We start from the raw sequence: 17,773 nt of genomic DNA, 5'->3' as shown, positions 1-17,773 counted from the left end.
TGGGAATGCGCCTCCCATACGATGCAATAAATTAATTAGCTAATCAGCATTAATTTAAACAACCCAATGAAACAAATTAGAACAGTTTTAAAACAGAATAAAGTTCAAGTAGATCTGTGCCGGTTCGCTGTGCGATGTGACCATCCGGCTCAGCAGGACCGGTTCATAGCAGCTATGGCCCTGGGAATGAAGCTGTTCCTGAGTCTGGAGGTGCGGGCGTAGAAGGCCTTGTATCGTCTGCCTGATGGTCGAAGTTCGAACAGGCTGTTGCAGGGGTGTGAGGTGTCTTTGTGGATGCTGGTGGCTTTTCTGAGGCATCGTGTGTTGTAGATGCCCTCCAAGGCTGGTAGCTGTGTTCCGATAGTCCCGCCGAAACACTTGGCTCCTCGCCTTCATTTCGGGCTTATAGACGCGCCACATTGGTGACCCCGACGCTCCATTGGTGTCGTAATGGAGTCAAAACACAGAGCCGGCCATCTGTCCGACCAGGCCCTGTCTCTCGTGGCAGTCTCCCATCAAACTATCGACGTTCTGGACTGCCCGGCCTCCGGTTTGTTTTCAGCAGGCGGAGGCTCAATTTCAGCTGCGGGGCATCACGGTGGACGACACCCGCTATTTCTACCGCCGGCATCTGCATTCCGTGCCAGACGGCAAAAGTCCAGCACAGCGTCCGGGAGTTCGGTCTACCCCGCCGGCGGTTCCACCACCTGCACGTGGACATTATGGGGCCTCTCCCGCCGTCCCGGGGCATCACCCACCTCCTCACGGTGGTGGACAGCTCCACGCGGTGGCCGGAGGCCATACCGCTGGCCAACACATCCACAGCTACATGCGCTCGTGTGTTATCCGCGCACTGGATTGCTCGCTTTGGGGGTGCCGGTGGTCATCTCGTCAGACCGGGGGGGGGGGGGGGGGGGGGGGCACAGTTCACCTCTGAGCTGTGGGTGGCCATGGCTCACCTGTTGGGCATGCGGCTGCACCACACCACGGCCTATCACCCACAGGCAAACGGCCTGGTGGAGAGGTTCCACCGGCAGCTGAAGGCAGCGCTGAAGGCGCGACTCTCCGGCCCGGACTGGATGGACGCACTGCCGTGGGTCTGGCTGGGCATCCGGAGGACCTGTCCTCATCTTCGGTGGAGCTCGTGTACGGGTCGCCGCTCACGGTACCCGGGGAGTTCGTGCCCTCGGCGCCGGGGCAGCAGGGACCGCCCTCGTCCGCCCATCAGCGCCTTCGCGAGAGAGTTGGAAAGCTCGCACCCGTGCCGACGTCCCGCCACGGGGCATTCCGCCCGCACGGGCTATCGGCCCTCCAGGTTTGCCCCTATGCTTTCCAGCACCGTGACGCCTACAGGGCGCCGCTCCAGAGGCCGTATCGGGGCCCGTACCGGGTGCTGGAGCACGGGCAGACAACCTTTGTGCTGGACATGGGGGGGGGGGGTTGTGTCGACTGACCGCGTAAAGCGGGCACATTTGGACATTGACCAGCCTGGGCTGGTTGCCCAGCCTCGGCCGCGAGGTCGACCCCCCCTTCGCGGTTCCCTCAACCTGTGCCTCCGCCGGCCGACATCCGTACGCGGTCCGGTCGGGATGTGCGCCTGCCGGTGCGTTTCGTGCCTCCTGTTCTGTGGGGGAGGGGGGCTCCCAAGGGTCGGACCATATCACTATCGAACACCTCGGTACGGGAACGGACTAGTCCGGGAGCGGCCCTTAGCGACAGGGATAAAGGGCAGGGGGTTTAGGGCGCGATCGTTCCCTTGCAGACCCGACTGGACAAGAGAACAGCTAATAAAGTCCCTCCCGAAACACCTGGCTCCTCGCCTTCATTTCGGGCTTATCGACGCGCCACAACTTCAAATATTTTCTGTACCTTCCCATTCCCAGCGTTCATCTTTATTCTTCTCACTCCATGTAATTTCTAGCTCCGTTCGTCCTTCCAATTTACACCTCGAATGTATCGCAAAATGCTGGAGTAACTCAGCAGGTCAGGCAGCATCTCAGGAGAGAAGGAATGGGTGACGTTTCGGGTCGAGACCCCACTACAGACTGAAGAAGGGTCTCGACCCGAAACGTCACCCATTCCTTCTCTCCTGAGATGCTGCCTGACCTGCTGAGTTACTCCAGCATTTTGTGATACCTTCGATTTGTATCAGCATCTGCAGTTATTTTCCTATTTACACCTGGTCAGTCGGACCTATACCGCCCTCTCCCGGATAAAATCAGCGCCACTTCATTATACCACAGACGGGCATTAGAATCAGGGGGAGCCCGGAGCTCAGGTCCCGCCGCCCGCGGCCGCTGCCGAACCCGCGGGAAGGGCGATTGTTTCAATCTTTATATTTTCACAAAAGTAATTTCTGTTCCGTTGCCGGACGCGGTGAACGCGTTAAAATGAACGGATCGACAGCTTTGATTTCAGTAGCACTTTATTTCTCTCTTCCCACCTTTACATTCCCCCTGGTTTTATTTCCGCGCTCACTGGGGGTTTTTACCACGCGGAATTTGGGGATTAAATGGGAGCCGTTCAGCGCCGACCTGTTGTCGACTGGGTTTCTGCCCCACAGCCCCTGAGCCCTGCTCCTGACGCCGGTCCCGGGACCCGACCCCCTTCACACACCCGGAGCGGAACCGGAGCAGATTCTCAGGCACTGGTTTCCAACCCACGTCCAGAAAAAAGGATACAGTTTCTCCATGAATTTATTTCCAGTGAAGGTGTGGAGATGGGACTTGGCGTCCGCGTCGTAAAATGAAACTATCCCGGACTCGTAACTGAGATAAACTCCCACCCTCCCAGGGATGGGACGGGCGGGGAGACGGGATGGAGGAGAGGTGCCTACGTTAACATCGTTACCATCTCGCCTGATGCTCCAGACTCCAGTCTCTGGGGTCAGGACGCCCGCACCCTTCCTGTCTACAGACTCTGCGGCGACTCCTAGACAACAGCCCTGATTTGACCCGATCCCCACCTCCCAGTAATATCTCCCCGATGTGAATCCTTCCGATCCCAGGACGCACGTATTTTGCATAGACCTCTTCCCGGTGTCAGGGAGACTTCGCCTGCCACCGACAAATTGCATGCTCTTGCGATCATCAGACACGTGGAGCTGCCGATGCGCTGTTTCCACATCCAGGGTGACGGAGACTGGGGGGAGAAGCAGAGAATCAGAGGGTCCCCGGGGGTCGGGCGGGGTGGGGGGGGGGGGGGGGGGAAGAGTCGGCCTCGGGCACAAACGGTCGGGCAACTGAAAGATTGCGCGGGGTTTTAACGTCGAGTGGAGAAGAAAGCCCTTTTCCGACGAGGTGGAGTTGCATTTGTGCAGAGGTGAGAGAAGACGATGAAGACAGCGAGATGTGGTGACGCCCTCAGAGCAACAGAGCCCGGTTCTTGGTTCTTTGTTCCTCCGAAATATTCCAAACGGAATTTATACTGGAGGTGGCGGGGTATGGACTTATGCAAGAAGGGCCTCTTGGAGAAGAACAGCTGCCTTAAATTTAGTTGCGTCTGGTTGAGTAACTACAGTAGGGTGAAGACTATTCCATGCTTTAATTGTGCGAGGGAAGAATGAATTGCTATACTTATCTGTCTTGGTAGCTGGTATCTCAAATTGAAGAAAGCCAATGGAATGTTGGCCTTCATAACAAGGGGAGTTAAGTATAGGAGCAAAGAGGTCCTCCTGCAGTTGTACAGGGCCCTCGTGAGACCGCACCTGGAGTACTGTGTGCAGTTTTGGTCTCCAAATTTGAGGAAGGATATTCTTGCTATTGAGGGCGTGCAGCGTAAGTTTACTAGGTTAATTCCCGGATTGGCGGGAATGTCCTATGTTGAAAGACTGGAGCGGCTAGGCTTGTATACACTGGAATTTAGAAGGATGAGAGGGGGATCTTATCGAAACATATAAGATTATTAAGGGGGGTCCAGAACCAGGGGCCACAGTTTAAGAATAAGGGGTAGGCCATTTAGAACGGAGATGAGGAAAAACTTTTTCAGTCATAGAGTTGTAAATCTGTGGAATTTTCTGCCTCAGAAGGCAGTGGAGACCAATTCTCTGAATGCATTCAAGAGAGAGCTAGATGGAGCTCTTAAGGATAGCGGAGTCAGTGGGTATGGGGAGAAGGCAGGAACGGGGTACTGATTGAGAATGATCTGCCATTGAATGGTGGTGCTGGCTCGAAGGGCCGAAAGGCCTACTCATGCACCGCACCTATTGTCTATTGTCTATTGAATCGAATGCCCTCGTCTACACCCGATGGGTTTGTGTTTGGTGTAGATGTGGTAATCTACGTCGAGCCGACCATTTAACATTTTGTAAAAACATGTCAAACAATGGGCTTTACGTCTGTCTTGGAGAGTGTTCCCCCGCAATGAATTTAGAAGTTCGGTAACACTCGCTTCTCTCTCATAGGTATTTGTAACAAAACGAGACGCCTCTACCTTTGGACACGTTCGATGGAAGAAATGTTTTTATTTGTGTATGGGTCCCATGTTATTCACGTTGTGCCCTTTATCATGCATCTGTTCACTATGGGTGGCTGGATTGTAATCGTGTATTGTCTTTCTGCCGACTGGTTGGCACACAACATAGGCTTTTCATTGTACCTCGGTGAGCCCGGTGATGAGGGAAAATGAGCCGTGTTAGGATGAAGAGGAGGGAACTGAGTGGGATAGAAAGACGAGGAGGAGGAGTTTCGGGATTGCGGGAAGGAGAATCGGGGATGGGAATGATGGACTGCGTTGACTACAAACTGGCATCAAGAACTCCAACAACATCAAACCAGCATTCGGATCGAGCAGATGTGGAGTGGATGTTTACCTAGCAGGACAGTCTGGGATTAGAGCCAAAAGCTTCGGAATAAAAGGACAAATGTTTTGAATGTCTTTAGTCACAGGGTGGCGAATCTGTGGAATTCATGGAAGCAAAAAGCTGTGGAGGCCAAATCGATGGATATTTTTAAGGCAGAGAATGACAAAGTCTTGATTAGTAACGTTGCCCTGATAAGGCGTGGAAAAAGGACCTTCGGATTAACTTGCCCATAGCATCCGCCATGTCCCAGCTACACCAGTCCCACCTGCCTGCGTTTGGCCCATATCCTTCCAAACCTGTCCTAACCATCTACCTGTCTAACTTTCTTGAACGTTGGGATAGTCTCTGCCCCAACTACCTGCTCTGGCAACCCGTTCCATACACCCACCAATCTTTGTTAGGACTCAATAGACAATAGACAATAGGTGCAGGAGTAGGCCATTCGGCCCTTCAAGCCAGCACCGTCATTGAATGTGATCATGGCTGATCATTCTCAATCAGTACCCCGTTCCTGCCTTCTCCCCATACCCCCTGACTCTGCTATACTTAAGAGCTCTATCTAGCTCTCTCTTGAATGCATTCAGAGAATTGGCCTCCACTGCCTTCTGAGGCAGGGAATTCCACAGATTCACAGCTCTCTGACTGAAAAGGTTTTTCCTCATCTCCGTTCTAAATGACCTACCCCTTATTCTTAAACTGTGGCCCCTGGTTCTGGACCCCCCTTAATAATCTTATATGTTTCGATAAGATCCCCTCTCATCCTTCTAAATTCCAGTGTATACAAGCCTAGTCGCTCCAGTCTTTCAACATATGACAGTCCCGCCATTCCGGGAATTAACCTAGTAAACCTACGCTGCATGCCCTCAATAGCAAGAACATCTATCCTCAAATTTGGAGACCAAAACTGCACACAATACTCCAGGTGCGGTCTCACTAGGGCCCTGTACAACTGCAGAAGGACCTCTTTGCTCCTATACTCTACTCCTCTTGTTATGAAGGCCAACATTCCATTGGCTTTCTTCACTGCCTGCTGTACCTGCATGCTTCCTTTCAGTGACTGATGCACTAGGACAAACAGATATTGTTGGACGTCCCCTTTTCCTAACTCAGATTCCTATTAAGTCCTTCCCCCCTCATCTTAACCCTATGTCCTCTGGTCGCCGATTCACTCACTTTGTCTGTTGTTAGACATGTTACAAAAATGCAGTCAACGCTGCCGCAATCTCTTCGCTTGCCTCGCCCAATATCCTGGAATATGTTGCAACAGACATGGCGAAATACCACTTGGGCATCTTACAACTCAGCGGTATGAATATTAATCTCAATAACTTCAAGTAACCCTTGCGTAGGAAGGAACTGCAGATGCTGGTTTAAACCAAAGATAGACAGAAAATATTGGATTAGCTCAGCGGGACAGGCGGCCTCTCTGGATAGAAGAAATGGGTGAGGATTCGGGTCGAGACCCTTCTTCAGACTGAAGTCAGGGGAGAGGGAGATACAGATATAAGGTTGTGTAAGGTGTGAAAACGAGACAAAGGGGTTGGAGATCAAGGAATATGTGGAATCAAAGCAAACAGAGTCAAAATGTAATCGGAGACAGTCAGACTGGTTGGAGAACTGGGAAGGGGTAGGGATGGAGAGAGGGGGAAAGCAAGGGTTACTTGAATTTAGCGAAGTCAATATTCATATCGCTGGGGTACGAAATAGGAAGTGCTGTTTCTCCAAACCCTCACTCTGACAGTGGAGGAAGCCCAGGACAGAAAGGTCAGAGTAGGAATGGGAGGGGGAGCTAAAGTGTTTAGCAACTGGGAGATCAGGTAGGCTGAGGCGGACTGAAGAAGGGTCTCGACCCGAAACGTCAGACATTCCTTCTGTCCAGTGATGCTGCCTGTCCCGCTGAGTTACTCCAGCATTGTGTGTATATCTTCGGTTTAAAGCAGCATCTGTAGTTCGTTCCTCCACATCAGTTCAGATATTGAACCTTTATTACCACCGTACTCTATCCGTACTCTATTGCCTCGTCAGTCTAGGATAATCTCTCTCAGTGCAGTTGCGACATTTTCTATCGTCAGTGGCACAGTTCTTTAACATCCCTCCCTATCACATCGGAAACACCTGGATCCTGATTCTTTGAGCTATCTGTCCTTCGCCTCTTATCAACCATGTCTTTGCAATGCCTTCAACATCAGAGATCCCTTTAGTAATCGTGATCATACATTCACCCGCTTCACTGCATTGAAATCAGTAGCTTTTAGCACATCAACCCCATTGTGTTCATGAAACCGGCCTTGCGTGTCCGTACTTTCAAATGCATTTGATCCACTCTCCACATTGTCCTCAATCTCCCCCTTGCTGACCTACAAGGATCCTTGGCGAGTAGGGCTGAAGACAATTCGAAAGTGTGTTATACATACGATGAATCAAGAGGGTATCAATGGAGAGAGGGTAACACCTGTTGGACAAAGGAAGTAATTCGTGTCTGAAGTGCCTCACCAGTCCGGTATTAAAGGTATCACAAAATGCTGGAGTAACTCAGCGGGTCAGGCAGCATCTCTGGAGAGAAGGAATGGGTGACGTTTCGGGTCGAGACCCTTCTTCAGACAAATGATTCCTTTCCCCTGCAACCGCAGGAGATGCAACACCTGTCCCTTTACCTCCCCCCTCAACTCCATCCAAGGACCCAAACAGTTTTTCCAGGTGAGACAGAGGTTCACCTGCACCTCCTCCAATCTCATCTATTGTATCCGCTGCTCTAGATGTCAACTTCTTTACATCGGCGAAACCAAACGCAGGCTCGGCAATCGTTTCGCTCAACATCTTCGCTCAGTCCGCCATAACCAACCTGATCTCCCGGTGGCTGAGCACTTCAACACCCCCTCCCACTCCCAGTCTGACCTTTCTGTCATGGGCCTCCTCCAGTGCCGTAGTGAGGCCCACCGGAAATTGGAGGAACAGCACCTCATATTTCGCATGGGCAGCTTGCAGCCCAGCGGTATGAACATTGACTTCTCCAACTTTAGACAGTTCCTCTGTCCCTCTCTTCTCCTCCCCAGTTCTCCCTCTAACTTCCTGTCTCCACCTTTATCCTTCCTTTGTCCCGCCCCCCCTGACATCAGTCTGAAGAAGGGTCTTGACCCGAAACGTTACCCATTCCTTCTCTCCTGAGATGCTGCCTGACACGCTGAGTTACTCCTGCATTTTGTGAATAAATACCTTCGATTCCGGTAATAAATAGACCCTTTACATATAACTGATACTTCAATATCTCCAATGGGCTTTTTTTTTAGGTTTTACCTCTTGGAACGCCAGCGGGCACTTCCGTGAACACCGTGTTCAACAAAAATGGGCGATCGAACCTTTCAACGGCCAGGGCACCCTCTGCTACTGACAGCGTCAGGACTTCATCACTCACACTGCATTAATTAAACAACTAGTTAGAAGACCAACGTCCAACGTTTCCTGAGTTATATTACAAAAACAACACAGCGAGCCTCACCTCCTCTTCCGAAGTTTCCTCCTGAAATACATAGCAACAGAAAGACCAATTAATTTCCACATCGTGACGGCAGGAAGTTCAGCCAAATTGTTACAATTTGCCAACAGATCCCGGCTTCCAATGCTGGTGTAGCTTCTCGACCCAGAACATCTACCAACCTTTACCCCCACCTCTTTGTATTCACTGGAGTTTAGAAGAATAAGAGGGGATCTTATAGAAACATGGAAAATTATAAAAGGATTGAACAAGCTAGATGCAGAAAAAATGTTCCCAATGTTGGGCGAGTCCAGAACCAGGGGCCGCAGTCTCAGAATAAAGGGGAGGCCATTTAATATCAAGGTGAGAAGAAACTTTTTCACCCAGAGATTTGTGAATTTGTGGAATTCTCTACTTTTGCGGTTGCAGCTCCTAGACTGTGGAACAGCATCCCTCTCCCCATCAGAACTGCCCCCCTCCATCGACTCCTTTAAGTCCAGGCTCAAAACCTATTTCTACTCCCTAGCGTTTGAGGCCCTCTGAGGGGGCGCTGTGAACTGTTTATGTATGTGCTGCTATGTTTATGTGCCATTGTATGTTCGTTTCTTAGTACCTCAACTGATGTGCGGCACTTTGGTCAATGTGGGTTGTTTTTAAATGTGCTATACAAATAAAATTGAATTGACTTGACTTGACTTGATCGAGGGCAGTGGAAGCCAAATCACTGGATGCATTTAAGAGAGAGTTTGATAGAGCTCTGGGAGCTAGTGGAATCAAGGGATATGGGGAGAAGGTAGGCACGGGTTATTGATTGTGGACAATCAGCCATGATCACAATGAATGGCGGTGCTGGCTCGAAAGGCTGAATGGCCTCCTCCTGCACCTATTTTCCATGTTTCTATGCTTGCAAAAGTTATTTCGCCAGCTTATGAGGAGATATTACGTGAGTCTGCGTGAGAATTAGGCCCAGTTAACATGGAAAGATATTACTAGCTCAGTGTCATAACTGCTGATCCAGAGTAGAGTGCAGCTGTGCTTGTGTAAGGAAAGCAGTAACTATGGCCCTGGAACAAATGCACCATTTATTCAGAGACACAAGACATGGCGGATTTGGGAGCAGGCATGTACCGATGATGCTTCGGTACCGGAGCCTTCTTGTGTCTTGTGGAGTAGAGGGGGTAGAGCTGGTAAAGAGGGGCAAGGAGAAGGACTCAGGGCAATTATTGGCAATTGACAGGTGGATTCGGCTGAGGAAGGACGTTGATGAGATGGGCGGAGATATCCACCGCCGATGCAGATAGGGACAAAGATGGCCTCAGGATTGGAATATGTTCAGGATGAAAGATGGTGAATGGAACAAAATGCTTGTCAAAATGTACCGTTGGAATCACTCCCATTCTTGACTGAAATGGCACAGAGGCTTAGGGTGGGTAATGACTGTATCAAAGGAACATTGAAAATATGGTCAGAAGTACGAAATAAATTAAAACTGTCGAATTCCATTTGTACGGCCACTAAAATAGTGATAAACCCAGATTTTTTACCTTCTACTATGGACTCAGGGTATAACAATTGGTCAAACAAGGGGTTAATATATATCGCACAAGTGTTTAATGGACAGATCACGAAGTCATTCGAACAACTTGCACAGGAATTTAATCTACCAGCTCATGACGTTTTATAAATTCCTACAACTACGACATTACCTTCAGAAACATAAGAAATGGGAGAATATTTGTAAAAAAACATCCAAATTAGAGGAACTGTTAAGTATAAGAAAATAACTGCAGATGCCGGTACAAATCGAAGGTATTTATTCACAAAATGCTGGAGTAACTCAGCAGGTCTGAAGAAGGGTCTCGACCCGAAACTTACTCTAAACCAAAAACTGAAAATGTAACCCCTTACCTTCAGAAACATCAAACTGTCCGTTAGGTTCAGCTGATCCTGTAGCTTCAAGCATTTCTCTGGCATAGAGTTTATCTCCTCTTGAATCGCTCGGAGATTCTTTTCCATTGGATTTAGAACGCTGTTCTCTTCTTCCAGAAGATCCTTGAGAAAGAGCAGCTCTTTCTCATTGAGAATCTGGCACAGTTCAGCAAATACCGATGTGATGTAGGTCACCAGGTTCTGATACTGTTCCTGTCAAATGAAAGGTGAAGGTCAATATTATCGAGCCTGGAATCTAAGACAAAATAGCACAAGATCAGTGAAGGGAAACTGGAAACCTTACCTGGACTCCAGAAATCTTCTCTTTCTGTTGCTGCTCCATTTCCTCCATCGCTGATTTATTTTTTGTGAGAGTTTCCAAAGATGTTTTAATCTTCTCCTGGGATTGAGGTTCAGATTCAGTCAGTAAAAGAATTAGACCAGACGGAACCAATGGACTGCAGACACGGAACTGTACATGAACGTTTACAAAAAGACACAGACTGCTGAGGAACTTGGCGGGTCAGGAAGCGTATCGGTGGAGAGCCGTAGGCGACATTTTGGGTCAGAATCTTTCTTTGGACTGATTGGAGTAGGTGGGAAAGATGGGCCAGGAATACATCTGGCCAAGTGATGCCCCCATCACTTGTATCCACCTATCACCTAGCAGATGCATTCCTGGCCCATCTTTCCTCCCCCCTGGGGGGGGGGGGAGGGGTAGGGGTTTGGCAGCAGGTTGGTCAAAGGCCATACATGAAAAGACAAAAATAAGGGAAGTAAGGAGTAAGGAAACAAGAGGTGCAAATTGTAAAGCCAGAGGAAAGAATATAGATGGGGAGGGGTTGGGGATGGGAAGAAGGAAATGGTTGCACTGCCAGGTGTGGCATCGCTATACTAAAACCCTCGTTTGTTTGTTTGTTCCTGAACTACAGCCAAAGCGGAACACGATAGCGCGACAATTTTAGGCCCATCTTACTCAACGTCGTCCCTTTGCTGCCAATGGAAGAAGTTTCATTGAAATCGGTGTTATATTTTTAAAGTTATTCACATTTTAAAGTTTAAATCTATCTCCGAGGGAGGGAGGGCGGGTGGAGGGAGGGAGGGAGAAGGATGGAGTATAAGGGGGATGCAGTGGGGGAGGGGAAGGGGAGGGGGAAAGGGAGGAGGGGGTAGGGGTTGTGAGCTGGGGCAGGGAGGGGGAGGGGAGGAGGGAGGTATGGGAGGCGGGGGGGAGTGGGAATAGGGGGATGGTGGAGAGGAGAGGGGGAAGGGGGCGAGGGATGGAGGAGAGGGTGCTGCACCAATGCAGGAGAGGTTTGGGCCCAGTAACTTGGTCTATTAAAGCAAGGCAAGGCAAGTTTATTAATATAGCACATTTCAATAGACAATAGGTGCAGGAGTAGGCCATTCAGCCCTTCGGGCCAGCACCGCCATTCAATGCGATCATGGCTGATCACTCTCAATCAGTACCCCGTTCCTGCCTCCTCCGCATACCCCCTCACTCCGCTATCCTTAAGAGCTCTATCCAGCTCTCTCTTGAAAGCATCCAACGAACTGGCCTCCACTGCCTTCTGAGGCAGAGAATTCCACACCTTCACCACTCTCTGACTGAAAAAGTTCTTCCTCATCTCCGTTCTAAATGGCCTACCCCTTGTTCTTAAACTGTGGCTCCTTGTTCTGGACTCCCCCAACATTGGGAACATGTTTCCTGCCTCTAATGTGTCCAATCCCCTAATTATCTTATATATTTCAATAAGAATCCCCCTCATCCTTCTAAATTCCAATGTATACAAGCCTAATTGCTCCAGCCTTTCAACATACGACAGTCCCGCCATTCCGGGAATTAACCTAGTGAACCTACGCTGCACGCCCTCAATAGCAAGAATATCCTTCCTCAAATTTGGAGACCAAAACTGCACACAGTACTCCAGGTGCGGTCTCATGATGGCCCTGTACAACTGCAAGAGGACCTCTTTGCTCCTAATAATAATCTGCCTTTCTATTCTTACTTCCAAAGTGAATAACCTCACACTTATCTACATTAAACTGCATCTGCCATGTATCGGCCCACTCACACAACCTGTCCAAGTCACCCTGCAGCCTTATTGCATCTTCCTCACAATTCACACTACCCCCCAGCTTAGTATCATCTGCAAATGGGCTAATGGTACTTTTAATCCCTTCATCTAAGTCATTAATGTATATCGTAAATAGCTGGGGTCCCAGCACCGAACCTTGCGGTACCCCACTGGTCACTGCCTGCCATTCCGAAAGGGACCCATTTATCCCCACTCTTTGCTTTCTGTCTGTCAACCAATTTTCTATCCATGTCAGTACCCTACCCCCAATACCATGTGCTCTAATTTTGCCCACTAATCTCCTGTGTGGGACCTTGTCGAAGGCTTTCTGAAAGTCGAGGTACACCACATCCACTGACTCTCCCCTGTCAATTTTCCTAGTTACATCCTCAAAAAAGTCCAGTAGATTTGTCAAGCATGATTTCCCCTTCGTAAATCCATGCTGACTCGGAATGATCCTGTTACTGCTATCCAAATGCTCAGCAATTTCATCTTTTATAATTGACTCCAGCATCTTCCCCACCACTGATGTCAGACTAACTGGTCTATAATTACCCGTTTTCTCTCTCCCTCCTTTCTTAAAAAGTGGGATAACATTTGCTATCCTCCAATCCACAGGAACTGATCCTGAATCTATAGAACATTGAAAAATGATCTCCAATGCTTCCACTATTTCTAGAGCCACCTCCTTAAGTACCCTGGGATGCAGACTACCAGGCCCTGGGGATTTATCAGCCTTCAGTCCCATCAGTCTACCCAAAACCATTTCCTGCCTAATGTGGATTTCCTTCAGTTCCTCCATCAACCTAGGTTCTCCGGCCCCTAGAACATTTGGGAGATTGTGTGTATCTTCCTCAGTGAAGACAGATCCAAAGTAACGGTTTAACTCGTCTGCCATTTCTTTGTTCCCCATAATAAATTCCCCTGCTTCTGTCTTCAAGGGACCCACATTTGCTTTGACTATTTTTTTCCTCTTCACGTACCTAAAAAAACTTTTGCTCTCCTCCTTTACCCTCGTACCTCATCTTTTCTCCCCGTATTGCCTTTTTAGTTAACTTTTGTTGCTCTTTAAAAGAGTCCCAATCCTCTGTCTTCCCACTCTTCTTTGCTATGTTATACTTCCTCTCCTTAATTTTTATGCTGTCCTTGACTTCCCTTGTCAGCCACAGGTGTCTCTTACTCCCCTTAGAGTCTTTCCGCCTCTTTGGGATAAATTGATCCTGCAACCTCTGCATTATTCCCAGGAATACCTGCCATTGCTGTTGTACCGTCTTCCCTGCTAGGGCCTCCTTCCAGTCACTTTTGGCCAGCTCCTGCCTCATGCCTCTGTAATCCCCTTTGCTATACTGTAATACTGCAATGGCAATTCAAAGTGAGCATAAAAATACAGAACAAGGAGAAAAGGTAGGAAAACACAGATAATAAGAGTAATAAGATAAATAAATAAGTTATAAGTAAGATTAATAGAGGAATGATTAATAGAGTAATAGTTGGGACTTAAAGTGTTGTGGGTGGTGTGGGGTTGTTATGTATGCATGTAGTTTGGTTACCTACAAACTGTAAATGTTAATGTTTATGCTGAAAGAATTACACGAGAAATTCCGAGCTTCACAAGCGGAATTTGAGGCGCTATTCCTTCAGTTTGCAATCAAGCAAAACAGAAGCCCAGGGCAGAAAAGTCAGCGTAGGAATGCAAAGGAGAGTTGAACTGGTTAGCAACCGGTAGATCCATCGGGGCTTGGCAGGGGTACTCGCGGAACCGGTGGCTCAATCTACCCTCTCGCCTCGCCGGTGTAATGGAGGGCTCGCCGGGAACACGGGATGCAGTGGGTGAGGGTAACAGGTGGTGCACAAAAACCCCCCTCTCTCTCTCTCTCAGGGGTCCCTTGATGGGTGTAAGACAGACAGAAAGCAAAGAGTGGGGATAAATGGGTCCCTTTCAGAATGGCAGGCAGTGACTAGTGGCGTACCGCAAGGCTCAATGCTGGGACCGCAACTATTTACAATATACATTAATGACTTGGATGAAGGGATTAAAAGTACCATTAGCAAATTTGCAGATGATACAAAGCTGGGTGGTAGTGTGAACTGTGAGGAAGATGCTATGAGGTTGCAGGGTGACTTGGACAGGCTGTGTGAGTGGGCGGATGCATGGCAGATGCAGTTTAATGTGAATAAGTGTGAGGTTATCCACTTTGGTGGTAAGAATAGGAAGGCAGAGTATTATCTGAATGGTGTCAAGTTAGGAACAGGGAACGTACAACGAGATCTGGGTGTCCTAGTGCATCAGTCACTGAAAGGAAGCATGCAGGTACAGCAGGCAGTGAAGAAAGCCAATGGAATGTTTGCCTTCATAACAAGAGGAGTTGCGTATAGGAGCAAAGAGGTCCTTCTGCAGTTGTACAGGGCCCTAGTGAGACTGCACCTGGAGTACTGTGTGCAGTTTTGGTCTCCAATTTTGAGGAAGGATATTCTTGCTATTGAGGGCGTGCAGCGTAGGTTTACTAGGTTAATTCCCGCAATGGCGGGACTATCATATGTTGAAAGACTGGAGCGACTAGGCTTGTATACACTGGGATTTAGAAGGATGACAGGAGATCTTATCGAAACGTATAAGATTATTAAGGGGTTAGACACGTTAGAGGCAGGAAACATGTTCCCAATGTTGGGGGAGTCCAGAACAAGGGGCCACAGTTTAAGAATAAGGGGTAGGCCATTTAGAACTGAAATGAGGAAAAACCTTTTCAGTCAGAGAGTTGTGAATCTGTGGAATTCTCTGCCTCAGAAGGCAGTGGAGGCCAATTCTCTGAATGCATTCAAGAGAGAGCTGGATAGAGCTCTTAATGATAGCGGAGTCAGGGGGTATGGGGAGAAGGCAGGAACGGGGTACTGATTGAGAATGATCAGCCATGATCACATTGAATGGCGGTGCTGGCTCGAAGGGCCGAATGGCCTCCTCCTGCACTTATTGTCTATTGTAAGGGAGAAGGTATAGCCACAGGTGTCTCATGTCTTACTGTAGGTGGGGCGGGTACATGGGGAAGGGGTGGTTCGTGTGGGAAACTGAGTGCAAAACAGCAGTCCCCGAGGGTGCGGTCTCTGCGAAAGGCGGAAATGGAAAATCACCAGATGCTCTTTGCTTTTTTTACCTTGAAGATTTCAACTGCTTCTTTAATCGGCATGAAGAGGTGCTCTCTGTGTTCCCGCGCGTCTCGGCAGATCAGGCAGATTAGTTGTTTGTCTGTTTCGCAAAACAGCTTCAGTTCTTCCTGGTGTTCCTCGCAGTGAAGTTTACTTTGCTTGCTTTCCGTTTTCGGGCTGAGTGTTCGAGCTTTCTCGGTGATACTCACCAGGGCCCGATTCACCCTGAGGCTGCGGTCTGCAAACTCCTCTCTGCACTCCGGGCAGGAGTTTCTCCCCTCCCTGTCCCAACTCTGCGTGATGCAGGAGCGGCAGAAGTTGTGCCCGCACTCCAGTGACACCGGATCGGTGAAGAAATCCAGGCAAATGGGACAAACCACGTCCTCGGTCCAACACTCGGACTGAGCCATCGAAGCCATTTTCAATTCCCGGAACTTCCTAATTCACGCCGAGCCCTGGAGTACCGCGAGTGTTCAAATGTGCGCTGGCAGCAAAGGCTGAACAATACTAATAAACAACACCAAGTCAAGTCAAGTTTATTTGTCACATACACATACAAGATGTGCAGTGACATGAAAGTGTCAACGCCTGCGGATTGTACAAAAAAATTACAATTACAGCATAAAAATTAAAATTAATACAGATTTTTTTTAATTCTTTGGAGATATAATAGTTAACAATCCCGATGGCCTGTGGGAAGAAACTCCATCGCATCTGAAGAAGCCTGAAGAAGGGTCTCGACCCGAAACGTCACCCATTCCTTCTATCCAGAGACCCTGCCTGACCCGTTGAGTTACTCCAGCATTTTGTGTCCACTAGCATCTCATATTTCGCTTGGGCAGCTTGCAGCCCAGTCGTATGAATATTGATTTCTGTAATTTCCAGTAACTCCAGCATTCCCTCTCTCTCTATCTCCCCCACTCAAGTTGCACTAGCTTCTCGTTTTCACTCAACAAACAGCTAATAATGGCCTGTTTCCTTTATAATCGTCACGTGTTTGCATATCTTTCATTCATTGTTCTTTATCTCTTGGTTGGTGCAGCGTGTGGGCGGGGCCCAGGAGCGGTTGGAGCAGCATGTGGGCGGGGCCAAGGAGCGGTTGGTGCAGCGTGTGGGCGGGGCCCAGGAGCGGTGGGTGCCGCGTGTGGGCGGGGCCCAGGAGCGGTGGGTGCCGCGTGTGGGCGGGGCCCAGGAGCGGTTGGAGCAGCGTGTGGGCGGGGCCAAGGAGCGGTTGGAGCAGCGTGTGGGCGGGGCCCTGGAGCGGTTGGTGCAGCGTTGGTTTAAAAACGTTCCCTGGTCTGGAGGAAGCCGCTGATTGGTGGAAGCGGACTAGAGGAAGCAGCTGATTGGTGGAAGTGGACTAGAGGAAGCAGCTGATTGGTGGAAGCGGACTAGAGGAAGCAGCTGATTGGGCGTAACCCCAGGGTTGTATTTCTGCTTTTTGTTCGTACTTTTAGTTCAGGGTTCAGTGAGTTCAGGGTTCAGTGAGTTCAGGGTTTAATGAGTTCAGGGTTCAGTGCTTTTTAGTAAAGGTACAGTTTAAAGCAAGGGTGTCAAACTCATTTTCACCCCGGGCCACATCAGCATTATGGTTGCCCTCAAAGGGCCGGTTGTAACTGTAAGACTGTATAAATGTAACTAATCCTTAACATATTGTTAAATAACTGTCTGCATTTGATTATTATTTATTGAAATGAACAAATATTGTACATGCATTAACATAAATGTAAAAATATATGTCAGCACATTGACAAATTGGGCCCGTTCTTCGTAGGGTTTCCATTTCGACCTGGGGAAATCGCGTTTTTTCTTTAAAATAAATTGTCTCTTAAAAAAAATAAAATGAATCTCAAAGGGGGGAGATGGAGAGGGGAGGGGTGGGTGAGATGGGGAAAGGGGAGAGGGATCCTCTGACACCATCCTGCCAGCGGCCATCTTCTTTCTCCTTCACAGTGGTGCCGTGCTCCTCCAGGGGAGGGGGAGCGCAATTAAAGGCGGTACAGGGAAGGGGAGAGGGTGTGACCGAGGAGCCTTGGACCCAAAGTCTCTCCTGTATTGGTGTAGCATCCTCAACCCCCTACTCAATCCCCCTGATCCCTCCTCTCCCTACCCCCCACTCTCCCATTTTCCCTGACCCCCACTGTCCCCCTTCTCCCCCAGCCCACTCTCTCATCCCCCCCATCAACACCCCTTCCTCCCCCCCACCCCTGCTGTCCCCTTCCCCCACCCCTCCTCCCCACCCCCACTCTTCTCTCCTCCCCACCCCACCCTCCTCCTCAGTAGCACTCTCCCTCCAACCCCCACTCGCACTCTCCTCCACCCCCCCATTCCCCACCACATCCCTTTCCACCG

The 17,773-nt window shown here is 49.3% G+C and overlaps 1 protein-coding gene across 1 annotated transcript; it reads right to left on the bottom strand.

Annotated features, from left to right (window-relative positions):
* Window positions 1-2,608: 2,608 nt before the first annotated feature.
* Window positions 2,609-15,840, bottom strand: LOC144591147 (nuclear factor 7, brain-like). The gene is made up of 7 exons (XM_078395441.1): window positions 15,430-15,840; window positions 10,507-10,602; window positions 10,380-10,415; window positions 9,402-9,457; window positions 8,298-8,318; window positions 8,096-8,214; window positions 2,609-3,141 (listed from the first exon to the last, which is right to left on the bottom strand). The coding sequence occupies exons 1-7, from the start codon at window positions 15,838-15,840 to the stop codon at window positions 2,609-2,611; spliced, it is 1,272 nt and encodes a 423-aa protein (XP_078251567.1).
* Between the last annotated feature and the right edge of the window lie 1,933 nt (window positions 15,841-17,773).

The sequence above is a fragment of the Rhinoraja longicauda genome, unplaced genomic scaffold, assembly GCF_053455715.1.
Source record: "Rhinoraja longicauda isolate Sanriku21f unplaced genomic scaffold, sRhiLon1.1 Scf000612, whole genome shotgun sequence".
In the NCBI taxonomy this organism is placed as follows: domain Eukaryota; kingdom Metazoa; phylum Chordata; class Chondrichthyes; order Rajiformes; family Arhynchobatidae; genus Rhinoraja; species Rhinoraja longicauda.
Note: the sequence above shows the minus strand (reverse complement) of the source record. Positions and strands in the feature narration are given on the sequence as shown.

What these genes read in the sequence shown, in the direction of transcription:
- LOC144591147 (XM_078395441.1), bottom strand. Translation starts at nt 15,840, where the DNA reads ATGGCTTCGATGGCTCAGTCCGAGTGTTGGACCGAGGACGTGGTTTGT. An exon ending in AAGCAGTTGAAATCTTCAAG is followed by an intron (nt 10,603 to 15,429) that starts GTAAAAAAAGCA and finishes CCTCAATCCCAG; the next exon opens with GAGAAGATTAAAACATCTTT. An exon ending in CCGGTACCGAAGCATCATCG is followed by an intron (nt 8,319 to 9,401) that starts GTACATGCCTGC and finishes TATGTATTTCAG; the next exon opens with GAGGAAACTTCGGAAGAGGA.